The sequence below is a fragment of the Dendrobium catenatum genome, unplaced genomic scaffold (genome assembly GCF_001605985.2).
Source record: "Dendrobium catenatum unplaced genomic scaffold, ASM160598v2 original_scaffold_254917, whole genome shotgun sequence".
Taxonomy (NCBI): domain Eukaryota; kingdom Viridiplantae; phylum Streptophyta; class Magnoliopsida; order Asparagales; family Orchidaceae; genus Dendrobium; species Dendrobium catenatum.
In genome coordinates, this window is record NW_021573316.1 from 1,112,870 (window position 1) to 1,136,299 (window position 23,430).

Here is a 23,430-nt window from a genome sequence, read left to right on the forward strand (position 1 = left end):
TGAATTTAACATTACAGAAAAATCACGTATTACCAACAAATTTTCCGGCGGAAAAATTTTCAAGGGTAAAACAAGTGTCGAAAAAATCAGCTGGGAAAATTTTCCGGTGGAATTTCTCCTCCTGGAAAATTTTCTGGATTTTTTCCTGTTGGAATAAGCCTGTTGAAGCTAACATTCACCACCTTCACATATGCCTGCCTGCGCTGTCCAGACGCCTGACCGCCAACCCGCCCCACACTATCCGGCCGGCCTCCCGCCTCGCTACCAGGACACCTAATCACCAACCCGCCCCACGCCACCCAGCAGTACCGAGTCGCGGTACCAAGCAGTACCGAGACGGGTATCGAGCAGGAGGTGACATAGCGCATTCTGGTTGGTCTCTAGACGTCGTTTAGCGTCTACACAGAATAATTTCTCCTGCAAGAGAGACCATTTTAGTAAGTCTCCCTCTAACCATCAATCCCTCAATCCGCTTATCATTTCCAACACCCTTGAGTTTAGTAACTACATTTTTAGAGGAAAAAAGTAGTGATTTCTTACGTCTCTTATCATACAGCATAGTATTGAGCTCGGTACTGAGCAGTTCCAAGTAGTACCGAGCTCGATACTACTCAGTATTAAACTCTGTACTGCTCGGTACTCATTACTTCATAGTATCGAGCTCAGTATTGCTCGGTACTGTGAAGTTCCGAACATAAGCTGTGTCCGATGTCCGAATACAATAATTTCCCCTTCAAGAGAGACCATTTCAGTAAGTCTCCCTCTAACCATAAATCCCTCACACCCTTGAGTTTAGTAACTACATTTTTAGAGCAAAAAAGTAGCCTCTTATCATACATCATGATGTGAGAAGATACTTGCAAAAGAAAAAAGAATACATGAGTAATAAAGCTAATCTTTATCATCAATTATCATATATTTATTTCTGAAATTCTTAACGATACAATTAAATTCATTTAGATCAGACTTAATTGCAGTTCTTTCTTGCTACTCATATGCACGAGCTCTATCTTTTTTTATTTAAAAGTCTCTAATTTTTAACATTGAGTTCAATTATATTATATATATAATATTTATCAGTAAATAAAACTTGTTAATAAGTTGTGTGTACAAATGTGCTTCAGTTTTATACAATTTTTTTATTGCTCTAACTTCTCAAATAGATGTTCTTAATTATATATGTAATTGTTCTTTGCAATTTTTTTTGCAAACATTGAAATGGATATAGGACCTAGTTGTAGGTGCACTAGTCATGACTACGATAGTAGGTATTCAAGCTAGCTCATTGAGCTTGGGTGTGAAGTGGCGCCCTGCCCCCCTTCGCTCCACGCCTGACTCAGCCCCCTTCACTCACCAGAAGTCCATGAGCCTTTTGTGGGTCCCAGCACCCCATTTCAGATCTATAGGAGGAGAAGGATTAATGGGAGATTATTGGAGAAAAATTTTCACATAAATAAATAGCCGATTTCTATAATTCACTATGTGTTTGTGAATACTCAATTTCTATAATTCATATAGCAATATCACATAAAATTTTCTCAATTATGTATATTCACATCTTCTTCAATTAGGAGAAAGTGATGATTTAAGTGTCTTTCGTTATTTAATAAATTCACTAAATTAGACCCGACCTGTGATTTATAATCATTAATGAACTTCTAAACCTTGTTATTATTGTAGTTAGTGTTTTGATTTGTTTGCCCTATTTGCTTGTTGTTAGAATGTTTGAGCAATGCTTATCTTATTTTCTTTATGTGGAACCAAATGAAACAATTCATCTTATTTTGTTCGTATTGTCACTTGATTTTATTGTTTAGAATTCTAAAAATCGTTCTTATTTGAATAATTTAGTGAGCTCAACGTCATAAGAGTTTTAATCTAAGAAGCTAAAAATTTTTATATTTCTTCCAAAGTTATGGGTATGTAGCCTTTAATATGAGGGGAGCTTTCTTTGAATGCAAAGGGGAAATATGTTTGGAAAATTGTCCAATCATTTATCCTCAATTCTAATGCATAACTTAGGCTATCATTTTGATGGAAAATTTTGAATTTTGTCTTCCATGCATAGAGAGGAGTGACCATTTTTATGAACAATGATTTGAATAAATTAAATGTGAGTGATTTTTAATCTATGATACATATTTTACATAATTTAATAGAAGAGTAAGGCTTCATTTAGGACAGCTTTCTTACTGCTTCTTAAAGCAGCTTTCTCGTTTAAATATTAAAAGTTTTGTACTAGAAAACTGTTTTAAGAAGCAGTAAAAAAATCATCCCAAACGAACCCTAAATATAATAGAATGTACTTTTGGGTTCAATAACTTTCCATCAAACATAGCTTTGAGAAGAGATTAATTCCTATGGCTATAGAAAGGATTTCAATGATAGTTCTAAGGGAGATTTTTTTGTGGCTTTCAAGGATTTTGACAACAATTGAGTGGAAGGTTCTATATGAGCTTTAAATGTACTAGAGCATGAAAAATTATCATTGGGTGACTAAGAAGAATACTATTGATCTTTTTTATGTCATTTTGATATTAAAATGTTAGCAAATATCTAGGAAATAAGTGGTATATATGTAAATATACATATCGTTGAAGTTATTAATTATAACTCGAATGTGATACCTATTAAATATGCAATTCATACAATTTTGAGGGCTATATATGCAAATGCATCTAAGTTAATATGCTCATCATGACTTTAAATGCATTCAATTAACTATCACAAAGAAATTATATGATGCAAAGCATAATTATGTCCATTATCAAGCAAGAAATATTATTTATTTTTAAAGCAAATATTTAAATACAGTTTTAATGAAGATCATTTTATATTCTAAAACATTTACAATAACTTTTGATATGTATCAAAAATAGTCTCTTGATCAACACAAATCTCAAGGCAATATTCTAATTCAAAATTTTTATAATTAAGTTCAGGACAATCCAAACTCTAATTTCAATGAACTAAATAATCAAATTGAACGTATGGAAGATACAAACTCCTCGACATCATAAATGATCTGATCTGAATCCAAATAAACTCAAATAAATCCCTTGAAGCATATTTAAAAATTCATAAACATTAATTAAATGATCAAACAATATCCAAATCTATGTTCTTATAGTCAAATTTGGTAATTTGATGAGATAAATCCAAGACCATTTGGTTTTGATATCATTAATATACTAAAATATTGATTACATGATCTACGATCAAGAGGATTATTATGAACCGTTAGATATAATATTTTTTTATTCTAGTCAAATTTATATAAATGTCATTAAAAAAAACTATAAAAAATATCTCACTTGCTACAAAATTAGGGTTTCAAGAGCTATGAAAGCTAAAAGATCTCTATTATATTTTCCAAAAAAGCCCCTTAAATTGGCACAATATCATTTCATGCCCTATCAATGAAACCTTTATTTGTTAACCAAAACATCACAATTTCATAGAATGGCCAAAGAGGGAACAATAGGTCATAAAAAATGATCATTATAGATGACGATCATCGACAATCACCATCACAATTTTGATCTCTTGTAATTTTCTTTCTCTATGTGATAAATTTTTTATTCATAATTAAAATATTAGATATAATCTCATCATAACTTTTCAAACATCCATTATCTTTAAAAATTTGTAAACAAATGATACTCTTTTAGGAAGATCATCTATTCTAAAGAGAAATTATTACGTGCGGAGTTCGGACATAATGTGAGTGTATATACTGTGTACACTCACAATCCGGATGTAGCAAACTCCACACATAATAATATTTCTTCTATTCTAAAAACTTAGCCAAGGCTACACGTCTGACTGGCCACTCCTTGAGTTTAGTTTGGAATAATTTTTTATTATTTTTTAATAATTATTTTTTAAAATTATTGTACATAAAACTTGCTTTAAGCTTTAGGGCGACTATTTTTTGGGAGATTTACATGCATACCATCATATACTATTTTATTTATATATTTAACATCTAAAACTTTAATATTACATACATACCACTCATATTTTATTTTCATATCAAATGTGAGTGATTCAAATGAAATATATAAGTGGTATGAAAGAAATATAAGTGACATATTTGATATTAAAATAATATAGGGCGATAATTATGTAATATTAAAATTTTAAATTTTAGATTTATAAATGGGATAATATAAAGTGGTATGGATGTAAATTTCCCCTATTTTTTTCAGTGCTTAATTTTAATCCTAAAAAGTTTGTTTATAGTCAGTAAGAAAGTGTAGTGGTTGCTCGCTGGGGAGGCGGTGACCGGCGACTACTAATGGACGACGACGAGGCGGCCTTTTCCTTCGATGGCTTCAGCGAGGAGGCGAAGCAGGAGATCGGCTGCTGGGAACCGATGGCGCCAATTTTAGCATCACGGGAGAACTTTAGAAGCTGGGAGATGGTGTCCAACTCTTACCATGACTGCTCCATCTTCCCTCCTAATCTCCATGAAGGACTTCACGTCCGCTCTAATCCAGATCAAATTTTAGCTCCTTCATTTCCTTCGCCTCTACAACAGATCAAAGGCGCTGCGATTGAGCAGTGTTTACCGGAGAGGCGCAAAGAGGAGAAAGAGTCATGTCCGGCTTCCAATTGGATTTCGATCTCAGCTCATCGTTCGATTGTTTCTTGGTTTGAGGTTATCCGATCCAAGGTTTCAGGTGGAGGAGGAAGTGCAGAGGCCTTTGGAGTTGGAATTTGTTCATGTGCTGCTTTGGCTGGCTTGGCTGGATTTTTTATGTATTTGAGGCATCGCCATCGACGGGAGAAGGAGTTTCTGTTATTTCTTATTCAAGAGAAGAATCAGGTTTGGTTTCTCCTTTCTTCTTTCTGTTTTTTTTTTTTTTCTTTTGCGTGTTTGATTATGATCTGCTGCTCCCTCTTTGGCCATTCTGTGAAACTGTGATGTTTTAGTTAAGGGTTTCGCTGATGGGGCATGAAAGGATATTGTGCCCATTTAAGGGATTTTTTGGTTGCTTGACGTTAAAAAAATAGGGGTATGTTTTGAAACATAATCAGTTTGTTAGATTTTATTTATTTGATCGCATGTAGTTAGAAATCAATATTTAAATTTTAAACTTCAGAAATACCTTAAAACTACCTTGTAAGTGTTTCACTTTCTCTCAAAATGAGTGAAAATGAAATCATCATTTTCTATCTAAAAGAAATCAAATGAGCCCTATAATAGAAGAAATCTTTTCCCTGTATATACCGGGAACTTCTTCACATTGTATTTCTTTCTTGGGATTGATAATGTTTCCACAAAGAGAAGTTTTATGCTCAATAAAAAATTTCACACAAAAAATTTCACGCCAGATCATCACTTCATTAGACGAATCAATGCATGCCCTCAAGAAAAAGTACATGGCTCCCCATTTTGTTCCGGCCACCAAAAACAGAGTATCCCAAGTAAAGTTTCTTAGGATTTTTCATGCATACTGTAATGCTTGCACCTTCCAAGAGCAAGTTGTTAGGGCTTCTCCAACCGAACTAGATACGACCATTTGTAATTCCGCTAGTTGTCCACCTGAATCCCATTTTGCAGTTGTATTTTTGAGGATGTGAATAGTGTGACGCCAATATGTTCACAAACTCATTTTTTATTATAAATTTATCCTAAAATTATTAAATTTTAAGATCTTGATCCCAAATATATTAGTTTAACTTATGTTATTAATTTTCTAATTTTAATATGTTTAATGTTTTTATGCAATTAATTTATTTAAATTAGGTGAGAAATATTATATATAGATTTTTTTTTGGGTGTTAGAAATAGAGATTGGTTAGAGATAACTTATATTGTTTGATATGACTTTTACTGTACTTTGAAGTGGAAAATAAGTTTTTCGGTTGGAGATGCCCTTAAATGAAAGAGAACTTTAAACATGAATATTCTTGCTCAAGCAGTGATAGATCTAGGACATAGGTATTGTGGGCGGAGAGCAGATGAGAGTAATATGAAAATATTTCTCAATTTTATTAAAGTGAATTCGTATAAAATTTTACACTTGCAATGCATTATATTATTTCGCGTAAGACAATATAAAGGATATGAAATTCTTAGGGGTCATCTCTTTCCCCCTATCTCTCCTAAGATCCACTATTGCGCCCAGGATAACAATGTTATTATGATTAGTTAGGAATTGTTCAATTCTCAAAAATTGAAAAAATTGTCCTCATCTTTTATAATATGCAGTTTTGAGATGGTTAGACATTTTGGCTCAAATAAATATATATTTTGCGAATGAATTTTAGATTGACAAGTCTCTCAAGTATCTAAGGCTTCCCAATAATTTGCATAACCCGCACGTCATGTATGATTTGATCAACTCATGTCAATTTCCTCATATTATGAATTTACGCAAATTATTTAGTTCTTGATGCGTTCAACTATTATAAATGTCTGTTTTTGTTGAATTTGTTTAAAACTGTAATTCATGCTATATTGGTTTAAAGAACTACGTTAGAACTCTGAAAATTATTCAGCCAACGGCTTCTCCCTTCTCTACAGGAAACAGGATTTATAATTTTTTTCTATGTATTGGTGTTTATTGGATTTCAACTGAGTCTTAGAAAACATATTAGGCACACTTTGTTTGCTTCAATGAGTTATTTTCAATTAGTAATGTACTATTGTCTGCTAAGCATAGACCCTATTGATTGCCTATAGTAATGTTTTTGAAGTGTCAGATGCCTTCAAGATGATACATATGTCAATGAGGCACTAGACACCAACATATGCACTTGCTCAAGTGAAATGAGGTGCTAAAAAAATAAATAGCTCTATCACTTATATTTTTTTGTTTTAATCATGAGGAATACTTGAATACTTATCAAGAGTATAAAATAATCATCACATTAAATTATGTTGGCCAAATATGAATCTTGAAATTCCTTTGCATTCCTAGTTCGAAACAATGACAACAACATCATCAAGCCTTTATCCCTTGACGTGGGGTCAGCTACATGAATCTTTTTTCTCAATTGTGTCCTGTTAAGAGTCAATTTCTCTTTTTAAATCTAATAAAGAAAGGTGATTTCTAATAATTTCTAGTTTGAAAACATGCTAAATTATTTATCTTAATTATATATAATTAACCTACTTAAGTTTGTAGTGTGTGTGGCTTGGGGATTATCTAATCTTCATTATTATCAATTCAATTTTCATCCTCATCCCGGCTTTCTTGTTTCACTGAATTTGTAGCACTACATTTGATCCTTTGTCTAATTAAAATTTCCATCTTCAACCTCAAGTTTTATTAATCTAGATTTTCAAGCTAATTCACATACATATGATCTAACTTATTTTCATGAGTGTTTTCCCCTTGTTCCTCCAATTCTCAATATTTTTTTCACGTCATCTTATATCAAGTTATCATCATAGAAAGCTCACTTGTCTTTAGCATTGTAAGTATTAGAATTATCTCTCAAATTAGTGCAAAGCGCTTGCTTCATTGCTCGATGATTTAAAGCAAGGCATGCCTAGTAATAGCTCAAAAAGAGTTCTATGAGGCACTATAGCCAAGCTTTGCTTCTTGCCTTCTCGACAGTACTTTCTATTTTAATATTGAAATTCTTTTTTGTAGTGTTGATTAAGGAATAGTAGTTTTCAAAGGTTCTATTCTTGATATTCTTGTCAATGCTTGTTTGAAGCATCACTGTCGTTTGAGTTGTGTAGCGGTCATTCTTTTTACCATATGGGCCATGGGACTGCAAACCCATGTGTTGGATCTGCCGGGTTATAGTATGAGATTCTATGGATCTTTTTGTTTTTTTTTTTTATGGATGTTTTTGAACATGATATTGGCTTAATGGGAAGCTAGTACTTAGTAATAGTTTAGCAGAATGGATCATATGTGGGATTGTGTACAGAGAAATTAAAGTAGAAGTCATTTGTCACAAACATGCAAACTCTTACGTACTGTAGGACTCCTTTTCAATGGGAAGCCACTTTTAAGATTTTAATAATATTTTTCAGTGGGCTTAGACTGAGCTCTTGATTATAGTGAAGTGTTGTGGTTCATATTGGATGATGGTCTAGGTTTTTGTTCAGTTGACTTGTAACAATGGATATTGTTAAGGTTGTGAGACTTGTAGGTTAGTCCCACAATGAGTTTATGATAAAAATGTTGGTGATAATGTACTAGGGTTTCTTCTCATCGATCAGAAAAGGTTTTAAGTTGAATGTGTGCTTCACCATTAGTGCATTATCCCCAGTTTGGTCCCTTGGTGGTCGAGACTAACAGCCAAGTAGGGAATGGTCAAGCTTGACTGATCATTGTAACTTGTTGATAGTTCTTGTGGCCTCTTTTTAGCCTCTCTCTCCATATCCAAGTTATTGATTCCCATTTTTAACTCCATTGTGGGGTGAGCTTCCTGGTGCATTTGTGGTGTAAGGCACTCCATTAATTAGGAAAATATTTGGAGGAAAAGTGATGGCTGACATGGAGAATTCTCAGTTAAAGAGTTTATTTATTAAGGCACATGGTAGTTTTGAGTTTAGTTTCACTATAATCATTTGAATAGTATGTTTGTCTTGATATACTAATATTGTCTTTCATTTATGAACTTAAAACTTTTGTGTTATATAGTTGTTTGGGCCACTAGTATATTGGAGGTCCCAACTTTGTCTTGCACTGATCCATACTCATCTGATGCACTCTTGACATGTGTAATTTCTGGCTCCCAGGTAGGATGAGTACAAAATTAGATGCTTCTGAGTTTATTTAGAAGCAGTATCTGATGAGGGGGGGGGGGGGGGGCAAAAAAAAACCTCAATTGGGGGGGGGGGTCAAATCAAATCCTAAATTTTAGTTTTTGACTACTCTTGGGTTTGCTAGCTCATTAATGCTTTGAGCTGAAATTTAGCTCATTATGAGCTAATTTTTTTAGTTCATTTATTGAACTAAAAAAATAGCTCATTATTATGTGGACTTGGCCCTTTCCCTTCCCCATACTACCTTCTCGTTTACCTCCTTGTCTCCTCGGTTTCTCTTGGACTTTTGCTATTTTCCTGTGTCGTGGCCCATTGTTTCCGTGGCTGGCTGGTTTTTCCGTGCCTTGGCCTTTGTTTCCCGTGGCTGGCTCTTGGTTCCCGCTGCTGGCCGCTTTGTTCCTGCGGCTGTCTACTGGGTTCCCGTGTTGTTTCTGCTTGGTTCCCATGGTCTCTCTTCTCTATTTTGTTGAACCGTTAGGGCTGCTGTGTTGTGGCTGTTGGCCTTTCAATTCCCTAAAGCTGATAGGTTTATTTAATGATGTTTGATGGCTGTTGGGTGGGGATTTCAATGGCTGCATCTCTGTTTTCTGTGCAGAATTCCTGCTGCAGTTTTTGGAGACTTTTGGCCTTTCATTTGGTGTCTTTTGGCCTTCTAGTTCACATAATTTATTGGGTTAATAATTATGTGAAGTGGCTGTTTGGTTGCCATCTTTTCTCCAATAAATAAAAGATGTTTGGGCAAAGAAAAGAGGTGGTGAAGATGATAATTTTTGGATAAAAATGTGAGAGGTTTTTTGGAAAAGCTTGAGAGCTTTGTCCACTTCTTCTTCTCTATCTTGGGATAACTTGCGAGTTACTCCTATCCTTCGTCTTGGCTTCTAATCCCTTCTTCTACCCACTTGTATGCTTCTTCTAAATGAAAGAAAAACATCTTTAGGTTGTTTTAAGTTTGGTCTTTTGAAGGTTGTAAGTGTTTCTTTATGTTTGTATGTGTTCTTTTTATATGAAATGTAAGAGTTTGTTTTAAAGTTACTAAGTTGTCTCTTCTTTGTTGTATTTTCTTATCCCATGTATGTTTTTAAAGATTAGTAAGGTTTTTTTTTTTGTAATACAAAATTTGGAGCCCTTCCCAAATTTTTGATTACATTATTGGCCTAGGTGAGGATCAAAGTTGATATCTTCGCAACAACTTTCAAACTCCTTATCAAACAGATTAACTTATATACATGCAATTTTTTATTTAGTTGTTGCTAGTTACATTTACCTTTCACCATGCCTATTCTTTGCTCAACTACAAAAGTCGTCCCAACCTTTGGAATAAGCATAAAATCATGCATAAGTACAGTGTCGCATCTAGATTATGCTCGAGCTCTTCAGCTGAAGCTAAACCCCATAGAGTTGCAAACCTTCTTCAATAACTAGCTAATCAAATCAAGTAGCACCCGTTAATTTCCCTTATCTGGCTGCTGGTATTTGTTTTCATACTTCCCATTATATATTCTAATATGAAATATTAATAGGTTTCTGGAAGTAATGCTGTCCCTTTTCTTAGTTTATCTTAATAGGAATAAGCAAAATGCATGAAGTGAAAAATCAAATGCAACAATTACATAAATATAAGCACACGCAGTAAAATCCATCTTTGGACTATGCAGTATAGAAATCAAATAATCCATAAAACTTTAAAAGAGTTCAAAAGAGTATTTCACGCTGCATAAAAAAGAGGAGAAGGAGATGGTGTTGCTCCTCCTTTTGATTGAACCAAAATAACAGCTCATCTTTTCTGAAAAGGTAGATCTCCCTCTTGTTACTAGCGACTCATTATTCTGTGCGGACACCGGACTGAGAGAATCGTTCGGATTTGTTCCACTTTTGCAAAAGGGCAGTAAAAGAGCAACAAATATTTGATTTTTACTAAATAATTGAATATTTGTTGCGCTTTTACAAAAGGGCAACAAAAGTGTAATAAATATGTATTCATAATTGAATATTTTCTATCCTTTTACTGTCTTTTTGCAAAAACGCAATAAATCCGGACGGTTCTCTCCGTCAGGTATCCGCACATAATAATTTCTCCTTGTTAGCATCTGAATAACTCTTCCCTTCTCTCTAGGTCGACACCCTCTCTTCTCTCTATCGGCTTGTGGTTGTGGGATGCACCTCATCACTATAAGAGCATTTTTGTATATAATACTCGAGTAAATATTAGATAGATGGTATCTAGTAACATAATTATAGAGCTTAGGTAGAAGACGGTAGATAACAAACTCTATGGATTATATGGATAAATTTATCTCGGCATCTCAACATCAGCTATGTTGTTTTGCTGAAATTCACCTCATTTTCTCCCTTATACAGAAGATAGGGCTTTTACTGCACCAGATTGCCGAATTAAATGCAGTTCTTGCAGCTCATCGCAAGGTTCCAGTCTTGAAGAGGACCTGAACGGTCTCATTTTGGATCTCTGTGACATTTTATTACAGATAAAGGCACTGCAAAATATCATCAATGAATGTGCTACCAACTGCTGAAGGCTGATAAATACCGACATTTACGCAGCTCTGGTTAGTCTATTTGTTGGGAGTTTTGGCTATTTTTTTAGAGGTCTTGGGTTCGAGTCTTGCATATATGACGTGTGTATAAATTTGTCTTAATTGACCTAAATGTACATAATTTGGTTTTCTACCATTGGACTTAGGAACATTATATGTATAATTGTGCATCTTGTATGCAATATAATGCTTAATCAATATTTGAATTTAGAGAGGAATGCAATAGAATTGAACAGAATTTTGAGAGTTTTTCAGCAGAAAACTAAAATTTATTGAAATGAGAATGTAAAAACAGTTGGAAGAAGTGTTGTACTCTTAACTTTCCTTTTCCATCTTGAAAATCATGGAGGGGATTTGTTGGTATCCTATTTTAGGCAAAATTTAAGCAAGAGTTAGATTATATCCTACCAAATAAAATTTTGTTTTAGACAAATCCTTTTGTGTTCACTTATTATTTAAGTCTAAAATTTAGGCTTCGTTTGGGAAGACTTTTTTGTTGCTTCTTAAAAAAAAATTTTAGTACAAAAATTAAAATTTTTATACTAAAAAGCTGTTTTAAGAAGCAACAAAAAAGCCGTCTCAAACATAACCTTAGTGATTTGTCCCTCTTATCATTTTTAAATCTTGAAACAAATAATTGAATAATTTATTAGTATTTAACATGACTTATAATTATGACAAACAATTTTAGGTTTTTAATCCTCTTAGGATTCACAAATTTTGATTTACTTGATTTGCTAGAACTTGCTTGTACCCAAACATCCCCTAAGAGATCTCTTAGGGGTTATTTGATTGGGTGTAGTAAAAGCCTAAAGTAAATTTAATGCATGAATTTAAAATCTTTGACCTTCACTATCTTTGATGACCTTCCCTTAGTGCATGTCCTAGATATTTTAAAGTAAATTTAATAATTTTATTTATATTAATTTTACATTGCCTATAAAATATAGTGAAAATTATAAATATTTGCAACAAATAGCCCCTTTGTGCAATTTTGCAATTACTTGGGTGGATCTATGTGATTAGGGCATCTCCAATAGAAAACTCCAAATTTTACGACAAAATAACGCAGAACTTCAAAATGGTGTGGTGTTGCTCCAATCGAACGCCATTTTAGGTGTTTTTCGGAAGGTAATCATCTTCTCCCTTTCGCGCGATCAGAAGGCCGCCGTTTTATGTGACCAAACCATTTAGGTTGACTCTCTCTAATCTTACCTTCTACTGGAGCTACTCCCAACCTTTTCACGTATATGCTCATTTCGTATCCTATCTCTAAGGGTAAAGCCGCTCACCCACCTGAGCATCCTCATCTCTGCCACACTTAACTTAGTATTATGCTTCTCTTTTAATGGCCCACATCAATAATATTAGATGACTCAAAATTATTATGCAAGATTTCAATTCTATGATAGAAAATATTTGAATATTTCAAGTAAACCCTAATAAGAATAGGAAAAAATAAATCAGGTTCAGATTGAGTGGATTGTTTTACATGTGGGTATAATCTTTCTTTTTTTATGATATATAATAATTTATAGTAAATAAGTTATAAAAAATTTAACCAAAACGGGTTAACGGGACGGGTTTGGGTCATTCGGGTTGTTGGCAAGTTGAGTTCGGGTTGATATTCGTGACTCGTTTATTAAACAGGTCAGGTTCGAATTTACTATATTAGGGTCAGATCAATTTCATATCAAACTCAAACTCAACTAAATAATCCATTTTGACACCCTTTATATAATTATGGATGCTCTTGCTTCTGGAGGTGTTCATACCAACCAATATTGTATTATCTTTACAACACTTGCCTATGAAACTCACTATGACTTGTTCTTTGATTGTCATTTTTTACTAAGTTTGCTAAAATTCCGCAATCCAAAGGGGTGCTTCTTTCACTCGAGCTTTAACTTATCCCAAGTCCTTCAACAGATGATGTGTTCAACTATCCTATCACAAAATAGTTCTATTTAATGGCCGCATATATTATTATCTACTATATTTGGATGAAAAAAAATTAGAAAATCATCAAAGAAACTAGCTTCCTACTAAATATGCTTATTGAAAAAAAAAATCATTTGTTGTTCATCATAGGAGTATAATACTAAGTTAAGTGTTGCAGAGATGAGGATGTTTAGGTGGATGAGTGGCTTGACCCTTAGAGATAGGATACAAAATGAGCATATACGTGAAAAGGTTGGAGTAGCTCCAGTGGAGTATAAGATTAGAGAGAGTCGCCTTAGATGGTTTGATCACATTAAACGGAAGCCTTCCGGTGACTCGATTAGGAAAGTTGAGGTATTAGATTTGACTTATGTTAAGAAAGAGAGAGGTAGACCTAAAAAGACTTGGTTAGAAAATATAACAAATGGTCTTTCTTTATTAGATTTAAATGAAAATTTGACTTTTAACCAGACACAATGACGAAAAAGGATTCATGAGCCGACCCCATGTAGTGGGACAAAGGCTTGTTGTTGTTGTTCATCATTGGAGTATAAAATGGAAATTTAGAGCTGAAATTCCTAATTTTGAAATTTTGGAACTATTCTATTGCTTTTATAATTTATATTTAATTTGAAAGCTTTTACTTTTGTTGTGTTAATTAATTAACTTCTCAAAAGTTCCTCCTCTTGAAATTTTGGAAATCACTAGCTATTGATAAACTTTATGATATAATTGAGTTATATTAATGAATAAGACCAATGATGATATTGAAGATATGATAATTAAAAAAAAACTTTTTCACATAAACGATGAAGGACAGGAAATGCACAAATTACACGAGAAGAAAAATTAATCGTACAGGCCTAAAAATAACATGAATAGAAGTTGTTTAAAATGATTTGTCAATAATATGTTCAACAACTCGAGCAAAACTATGCAAAAATAACTGAAGAAAAAATGAAGATTCATAAAATCAACCACAAATAGTTAGAATAATGATGATAAATAACCATTAATGTAAGCATTTTAATCCCTCTCTTAAAGATTCCTTTCACTCCAACTTCTAGCATCCAATTAGCCTAAAAGAACAACTAAAAATAACATGAATAGAAGTTGTTTAAAATGATTTGTCAATAATATGTTCAACAACTCGAGCAAAACTATGCAAAAATAACTGAAGAAAAAATGAAGATTCATAAAATCAACCACAAATAGTTAGAAAAATGATGAGAAATAATCATTAATGTAAGCATTTTAATCCCTCTCTTAAAGATTCCTTTCACTCTCTCTTAAAGATTCCAATTAGCCTAAAAGAACAAATGACAACTAAGAAGGAAAAAAAAAATACATGCTAACTTACTGCATCATTAGACGTTCTAAAAATTTCTACTAAGCTCTGATGAATTCAATTGAGAAATAAACAAAGTAATCGCATCATAAATATGATGACATGTTTCTTAAACTCATTGGACTCATTTGCAAAGATCTGGAAAAAGGAAGCATAGACAAGCATGGAAATAGGAATTACAAGATTATCAAATAGGATTGGAAGGATGATGATGAAGGCTTCAAGGTAAAGTTATAAATTAAGAAATTATTATATTAGAGGAAAATTTGGAGTAACATCTATAGAAAAAAATATATAAAAAAAAAAAATTTAGGTGGTTTGAGCATATGCAACAAACAATAGCAATTAGATAGATTAGACCTGTTGATAAAATTAATATTCGAAGATTAGAGAGAAAAATAGGATGATCTAATATTACATGGATAGAAATTATTTACAATGATTTGTGAATAATAAGTTTAAAACCCTAGACAACACTCAACAAGAATGCAGAGCTAAGATTACATGTATCTAAAAATAATTTGTGAATATAAAGAATAAACCAGAAACAAAAATCAGCGAGAATGAAATAGTCGATGAAAAATCATAATGTCGATCCTAAATAGTCAAGGTGAGTCTAATGATAATGTTATTCAATAATGATATAATTATGGGTAGAATTGGATACTTGTTCTTTGAAAACTATGGAAAGAAAAGGAATAAATTAAGATAACTATTTCAAAATACAGGTGAATTAGGCAAACGATCCAAAAGAACAGGCATTTGAGCGCTAAGAACATGAACATAACAACATCGCACAAATGGTAAAACCATCATGCAATCTATATTAAACACAACACAACACACAAATATAGCGTTCTGATAGGCTTCTAGGAAAGCACTATCTTCGCCATTTTAATAATGCGGTTCGAAAGAGAGGTGCAAACATAACATAATCTAATATATAAGATACTACATCAAACATCAAGCCACACAGATAGATGCCCATACGAATAGAAATCCATCAAATCCGAGAAATGAATAAAATGGTACCATGATAAGTCGATCCAGCTCAATCTCAAGCAACCGCTGGCTCAGACTCCCCGGAAGCGATGTCCTCACCAGTCGGTTCGGTGTGCTTCGGAACAGAGTCGGATGCATTTCCACTATATTCTGCTGCGGGAGCAGCATTGGCCTCAACGGGAGTCAGAGAAACAGAGGAAACCTTAGCTTTCAAGTATTGGATCATCCTTCGGCACATTTCCTTGGAATAGATCTTGTGGATCTCCATCCATTTGTCCACGACCGCCTCAGTGGAGATGAACTCGACAGCTTTGGGAGCAGAAGGTGGCGATACGTACGTGGAGGCAATATCGAAGGCCTCCTGCTCGATGCGACGAGCGACAGCGGAGGCCTCCTCGGATGGTAGGGTTCCGTAGTCCTCGGAAATAATGGACGGAGTGGAAAGATCCTCGATGCGGTTGTTGATGATGGCGTCGCGCGTGCGCTGAGACGGCGGCCAGAGATTGACGGAGAAGGACGGAAAGGATATCGCCAGCGAAGTAGCGGTTGCGGGTTTATCATCTGATTTGGGGTTTTCGACCTCACCCTCACCCTCCTGCATGAAATCTTCGCTGTCTTCGGCCATAACCTGTAAAAAAACAAGAGATACAGAGCAGCAATAACAAAGGAACGGGAGAGCAGGAACAAGAAGAGCAGGAACAAGAAGAGCAGGAAACCTCGTTTTGATTAGTTCTATTTCATCAAAATATGCTTCTCCATCTCCATGATTCCGTCCGTAATGGACTATATATCAGTATGAACAGCGCTGAAAAGAAATTCTAGAAAGGGAAATAACCATCAAAAAGGTTGCCACTATACGGCAGATTCATAAAATAGAAATATAGAGTAGTGGATATAGTTAGGCTAGCTGTTGCAGTAGTCTAATGGAGTAAGATAACCCGCATCAGCTGATAATCCGCATCAATGAGGACAGCTATTTTAGGACGGAGGAGAAGAGGATAGGGAGGGCGGGAAGAACATTATTGTTAAAAATTTCAAAATGGTAGTTCAAGGTTAAACAAGTCCAAATTAGATTTGAATAAGATTGGAACATTGTAGAAAATGGAAGGGCTTATAGAAAAAAAAATTGATTTTGCAATGGTAGGATTCGTCGCCGCTACTGGTTGCGCCTCAAGGAACAATAGGGGTGTCAACTTTTGACCCGACCCGGACCCGACCCGGAAAATCCGGGTTGGACCCGACCCGTTTAATAAACGGGTCGGGTTCTGGTTCGCATATTCGACCCGTTTGATAAAACGGGTCGGGTCGGGTTGACGCCGGCGGGTTGTCGGGTCAACCCGACAACCAGTTTATTAAAAAAATTTGAAATTTACTGCCCGCTGCCCGCTACCCCAGCCCGAGCTACCCGCTGCCCGCCTGGTCATAAATGGGTCGGGTCCGGGTTGAAATGTCCGACCCGTTTGCATAAATGGGTCGGGTTCGGGTTGACTCGTTTATATCCGGGTCGGATCGGGTTCGACCCGAACCCGACGGGTTGACCCGAATTGACACCCCTAAGGAACAAGATTTCAAAATGAGAGCTCATTAAGAAAGACGACCACGGGATAGCGCATATGAAAAGGCTCACTATGGGAGACATTACGGAAAAATATGTGAATCTTTGAACTAAGAACCTAATTCAAACCGATTTCAATTTAGGTTTGCATAAGATTCGAACGTTGTTCAATCAAACCAAGATCAAATCTTAATCAAACCAATTCAAATATCATTCGAAACTAGCTCTAACAAAGTCCTAATTTGAAATAATTCAAACTAAACTTACTCGTGATAAACTTCAATACGCAATCCGTGTATATATATATATATATACACATCTCTCCAAAGATATCTCTCAATAAGAAAGAATTAAATTTAACATAGCTTATAGTATTATATTTAGGCTTTGTTTGGGATGGTAAAAACAGTTAGAAGAAGTGTTGTACTCTTAACTTTCCTTTTCCATCTTGAAAACCATGGAGGATATTTGTTGGTATCCTATTTTAGGCAGAATTGAAGCAAGAGTTAGGCTTAGTTTGGGATGACTTTATTACTGCTTCTTAAAGTAATTTTTTAGTAAAAAAATAAAAAAATTTATATCAAAAAGAACCTAAAGTAAATTAAATGCATGAATTTAAAATCTTTGGAATAAAGTATGAAGAAAAATAAATATAAATTAATAATTTGATGAATTTTAAGTCTTTGTTTTAATTTATTTTGGTGTATTTTAAATTGCCTGATTAGGTTGAATTTAGCCTTTTTAATCACGATAGACGCCTTCACTTGCTCGTTTCCTCGTTAAGTGTTTATCGGATGCTCACCCTTGCATCACTCATAGTCTACCTCCACTACCCTGTTCTTATTACATCCGGTGCAAGGACGTAGAGGAATGTCCGGTCGGAGCCAAATTTTCGCCAAAAAATTCGGTATTTTCTCGGTACAACTAGGTATTATTTGATAATAACGATGAATACCGCTTTTTGAAGACCAATACCGAGTTATACCGAGCTATATCGAGAAATACCGAGTTGTACCGAGTTTTTTCTAGTATAATAATAATAATATAATTTGAATGAAAAGTAAAATTAAAATTAACTATAATTTAAGCAAACATTGGAATTAAATTCATAAGATATTGAGTTCCTATAAAATAAATAAAATTCACTGGCATCATTTTAAAATTGAAAATAGTATTATTAATAGGTTTTGAAAAACTTTGCCATCATGAGAGAAGAAAATTACAATCATTGCCCTCATTCTATCAAAATTTCCCCACAATTTAGTTGGTCTAATTCATCTGAAATTACATATTTACATTGAAAAATTTGGCCCTCTATGATAAGATTGTTCTGTTATTTTATCTCACTATGTGGGTCAACAATGCAAATCTTTTTTTGTTCATCGTGTCATATTCAAAGTCAAATTTTCATTTAAATTTAAAAAATATCATTTTAATACTTTAAAATCAAATCTTTTTGGATTTGTCTCTATCCTTTTTAACATAGATGTGATCTAATGCATCTACTCTCCTTACATGGTTATTAGAAGATCAATAGGAGCCCCTTAGTCACGTGTAGGGATATAACAGAGTCAAACTGATTTGTGAGCAGGCGTAGGATGAAGCTACATAAATGACTCAGACCCTAGCCCATGAGTTAACAAGTTTGTGAGTCAATCATGATTCGACTGATAAACTCGTTGAGAAAAAATTAATATTAAATACACTTGAAATATATTAAAGTTCAAAATGTTTAATTTTCTCTTCATTTAATTTCTTATTCTTTTATCATATTGTTATAAAAATATGTTGAATGAGAATGATTTCTCACTTTATTATAAATGAGTCGGCGCATGAGTCAAGCTAATTATTGAGTTAATTGATAAATCAGGAACAATAGGATTTTTTTTTAATAATCATCTAAAGATAACTCTTTTACAGTATTATTTTTATTTTTTTATTTCTCAAATTCCTGATATTTATTTATGCTAAAAATAAATGATGAAAATATTAGAGGTAAAGCACGTTCATTTTTTATGATTATGATCATGCAAATCAAACATTCAGAGTAACTTCTCAACCTAATGGAAGAAAAAAAATATAATAATAATAATAATAATAATGGAAAGGTCAAAAATATCTGTTAGATTTCATTTGAGACAATTTTCTTACTGTTTTTTAAAATAATTTTCTAATACAAAAATTTTAGGTAAAAAATTGCTTTAAAAAATAGTACGAAAGATATCTCAAATGAACTCTTATGTAAAAAAGCCAATGATGGAGAAACGAAGTCTTTTCCCCTATTGGATGTTGTGCATCTTAGTTCAACTATACCTTATGAATAGTATATCTATTTTTGTACTCATTTTCTAGAACTTTCTAGAATAGTCTATGAATATGAAATATATTTTTGAAATGATTCCCTACATCACTATTGATTCTCCATACTTGGTTGATAATGAACCTTCATCTTGTCTGAAACATATGGAACTTCCACATAGATGGTTTCTTTCTGCTTCTTAAAGCAACTTTTTAGTTAAAATTTTTTAATTTTTGCATTAAAAAACTGCTTTAAGAAGCAAAAAATAAAACCGTCCTAAACAAAACCTTAGACATTTTCACAAATTCTGCTATCTTGCCTGGCAATAACACTGCTAAAAATAGCCAGCAAGCCCAAACAGCCACTTCTGAAGTTAGGAAGGGTAGAAAGAAAAAAGATGGATTGTCTCCCACTAAAAAATTCATGTTTTTCACCTAAAATTATGGCATGGAATGTGCGAGGCCTAAATGGTGAAACCAGATTCACTAATTCTAGAAAACTGGCCAAAGGGCATATGTTGAATCTTAAGCTTCGTTTGAAACAACTTTTTTTATGCTTCTTAAAGCAGCTTTCTAGTATAAAAAAGCTTTAAGAATCAAAAAAAAACCATCTCAAACAAAGCCTTATCATGGAACTTTTATTTTATCCGGTGAACGTACGCTCCTCTACGTTCGGTTTTAGACCAAAACAGCGAAAAAAAAAAAAAAAACTGTTTTAAGAATCAACAAAAAAAAAAAACTCATCTCAAACAAAGCCTTATCAGGAGAGCAATTGTCATAAGTTTCATCTAAGTACTAATAGAAGAATCTAGAAAAAAAAGGGACTCAACCAAACTCTCTGTTTTGCCTCTTATCTTCAATGCTTGGTTTAGGAGAAATTATTCTGTGTAGGCGAATCAGGTGCAGTCACATCAGTGGCATCAAGCCACGGTACCAAACAAAATGGTGATGTGGCACATTCTTGTTGATCTCCGGACGACATTCGACGTCCACACAGAAGAACTTTTCTCATTAGTTTAGAAACGGATGACTTATTTTCTCACAAAAATGTCAAAATTTTTATCACTGTCACTGATATTGCCATTATTATTTCCTTGAGACCATTCAACAAACTCAAAACACTACTATTAAAGGTGACCCTTTGCATTTGACGATAAATTAGACAATGCCAAAGTTGCTCTTATAAAATCATCTTAGAGCTCTTCCAAATACAATGCAAGCACTATCTCATCCATCAAAAGTCAGCAGGAAAAAAATCTACCAATCATTGGGAGCTGCTACTCTCAAAACTTGTTTGCTCCAATATGCCCCAAAATTTGCATTAGGAAGATATTTGATAAGGTTAGTATTTAATTTCTCTATTGAAGACTAGAACAGCACAAGTTACTTACAACAAGTTTTCATTAAATGGATAATTGCTTGCACATCTAATGTGTATTTCTCAAACATTATAAATACAGAGCTAGCTAAATGATTACTTTTCTTCCACCATCCTCTCTCCATGCTTATTTAGGTTTATATGGACTATTTTCTAGACTAAAGAAAGGATGCTCAGATTATCTTATTGAACTACACTAGTACCATTGGTCATGGCAATCATATTTTGCTGATGATTTACTTTGTTTGATAAAGCTGGCATCAATAATATTAGATGTCTCAAAATTATTCTGCAAGATTTCAATTCTATGATAGGAAATATTTGAATATTTCAAGAAAACCCTAACAAGAATATGGAAAACAGCAATAGAATCACACAAAATCTAGTGGAAAACTCTTCAAAATGTAATTGGATTGCAAAAGAGAAAACTAACGGAAACAACGAAAACAAAGATACAATTGATCATCAATTCGAGAGCAGAATCATCTCTCCCAATCTCTAGATAAGTCTAGAGCTCAAGACGCCAAGAAGAACCCTCACAAGAACCAATAATCAAAAACATAACCTTAAACCTAATCTACCTCCCATACTTAAGGCATACAATTAAAACAATAAGACAAAAAGACATAAAGGCCCTTGCCGCCCTCCTTCGGCTCCAAATTTGAATTTGAAATCAAGTGGACCCCACCCCATCTCTCTCTCTATCTCCCTCTTGCGCAGCCCCTCCTATTGTAGACGTGAACCGGCCCCTTAGAAGGGGCCGGTGCTAGACCGGTCCACTAGGGGCCGGTCTAACATTCTACCTCTGGTCTCTTAACAAACACTAACAAATTTGACATCTGCTTTTCTAAAACTGTTGACGACAACCTCAAAATCAAATCTGCAATATTTTGGGATCCCACACAAAAGCCTCCCTTAGTATTGCTTGCCTATGTATCACTCTCATAGCATCCAAAATTAAGGGCAATGATTGCTCCAAGATCATGGACAACCTTCACAACTAAGTGGCTGGAAATTATCTACACTACTTTTTCAAATCCACCACCCTTGCTAAGGACCGACCTCATAAACAATTTTCTTTACAGCAATGATGTGGGAAACAAAATTTGCACAATCTCCTAGCACACCGCCACCCAGCCTAAAGCTAATGGTGGATTGAGTCTCCCCTCCTAAATATCCTAATAACTATGAATAAAGCAAAACTTATTTGAAGGTCGTTTAATGCTAAAACTTATCTTGCTTCTTGGTTATACAATCATTATGGCAACTTTTGGAACCAACTATTTAGCAAAATTTTACCATTTTAAAAGCTACTTGTGATATAATTAAGTTATATTAATAAATAAGGCCAATGATGGTATTAGAAGACTAATTGGAGTAACAGCTACTAAATATATGATAATTAAAAAAACTTTTTCACATAGACAGGAAATGCACAAATTACACTAGAAGAAAATTAATCGCATCATTCGAAATGAGAAGCGGTATGCCTAAAATAACATGAATAGAAGTTGTTTAAAATGATTTTTCAATAATATGTTCAACAACTCGAGCAAAACTATACAAAACTGACTGAAGAAAAAAAGAAGATTCATAAAATCAACCACAAATAGTTAGAATAATGATGAGAAATAACCATTAATGTAAGCATTTTAATCCCTTTCTTAAAGATTCCTTTCACTCCAACTTCTAGCATCCAATCAGCCTAAAAGAACAAATTACAACAAAGAAGAAAAAAAAATACATGCTAAGGATGCAAAAATTAACTAATAAAATTGTCAGAAGGCATCAAACATTAATCATCCCAGAAAATCCTCCATAATCATGAACCTCATCATATAATTGCATTGCATTTTATCTTAGGGAAGTCTCTTAGCAATCGAGATCCGGGGAAAAGAAATAAAAATTATAATCTATCTTGAAAAGGCTTTCAAAAAAAACACTTTAGTTGAAGTTAGTTAAGACAGGGAGCAATGCCATTTGTGCTTAGCATTGATATGAATTGGGCTTTGTTTGGTTGATGTTTTATATTATATAACACAATTATCGCTACTCCCATAGAGATGTGCTGCTTTACAAGTATGCAGGGATTAATGTTATGCGTTTCTAAAAAATTAAATTCTCATATGACTTCTTAAAAACAATAAAATTAACACACTATGTGATGTGAAACAACATGCGATGGAAACGAAAACTGCTTGGGGATTTTAATATAAGATTTTAAAGCTTTGCTAGTTATAGAATTAATGCTTACCCAAGTTAGGTTTTCAGAATTATCAATTCAAGATTAAGTAAGGCATGCGGTTAAAACTAGATTAACGGGACAATATCAAATTGACAACATAGAATTAAAAAGTAATGCTATGAGGAGAAACAATAATCCACAATTAACAAATAGAACTCTCACCTTGGGTCTCTCACTCACTCTCTTGTTGGTGGCACTTTAATGGAGGAAGATTGAGATCAACCGAGCGATGCCACTAGGAGACAAATGGCGCACAAAAGCGTAGTCCGTGGAGCGATAGCCGGTGGCGAGTAGTCCATGGGATGACCAGTGAGCATCTAACGTCTTATCCTTTCTTTCTTGACGGCTATGGTGGGGGCTGAGAGGCAAAT

At 33.9% G+C, this 23,430-nt stretch overlaps 2 protein-coding genes across 2 annotated transcripts; one reads left to right on the forward strand and one right to left on the reverse strand.

The window, feature by feature from the left end:
* Window positions 1-4,213: 4,213 nt before the first annotated feature.
* Window positions 4,214-11,530, forward strand: LOC110103512. Its single transcript, XM_020832260.2, has 2 exons — window positions 4,214-4,831; window positions 11,099-11,530. The coding sequence occupies exons 1-2, from the start codon at window positions 4,301-4,303 to the stop codon at window positions 11,183-11,185; spliced, it is 618 nt and encodes a 205-aa protein (XP_020687919.1). The 5' UTR covers window positions 4,214-4,300; the 3' UTR covers window positions 11,186-11,530.
* A 3,891-nt stretch (window positions 11,531-15,421) lies between these two features.
* Window positions 15,422-16,432, reverse strand: LOC110103579 (MFP1 attachment factor 1-like). Its single transcript, XM_020832357.2, has 2 exons — window positions 16,300-16,432; window positions 15,422-16,211 (listed from the first exon to the last, which is right to left on the reverse strand). Exon 2 carries the CDS (start codon window positions 16,206-16,208, stop codon window positions 15,639-15,641), a length of 570 nt encoding a protein of 189 aa, XP_020688016.1. The 5' UTR covers window positions 16,209-16,211; window positions 16,300-16,432; the 3' UTR covers window positions 15,422-15,638.
* Window positions 16,433-23,430: the final 6,998 nt, after the last annotated feature.

Excerpts from the sequence above, each read along its gene's own strand:
- LOC110103512 (XM_020832260.2), top strand. The coding sequence starts at position 4,301 with ATGGACGACGACGAGGCGGCCTTTTCCTTCGATGGCTTCAGCGAGGAG. Across the intron at positions 4,832-11,098 it reads TTATTCAAGAGAAGAATCAG|AAGATAGGGCTTTTACTGCA; the intron begins GTTTGGTTTCTC and ends TCCCTTATACAG.
- LOC110103579 (XM_020832357.2), bottom strand. The coding sequence starts at position 16,208 with ATGGCCGAAGACAGCGAAGATTTCATGCAGGAGGGTGAGGGTGAGGTC.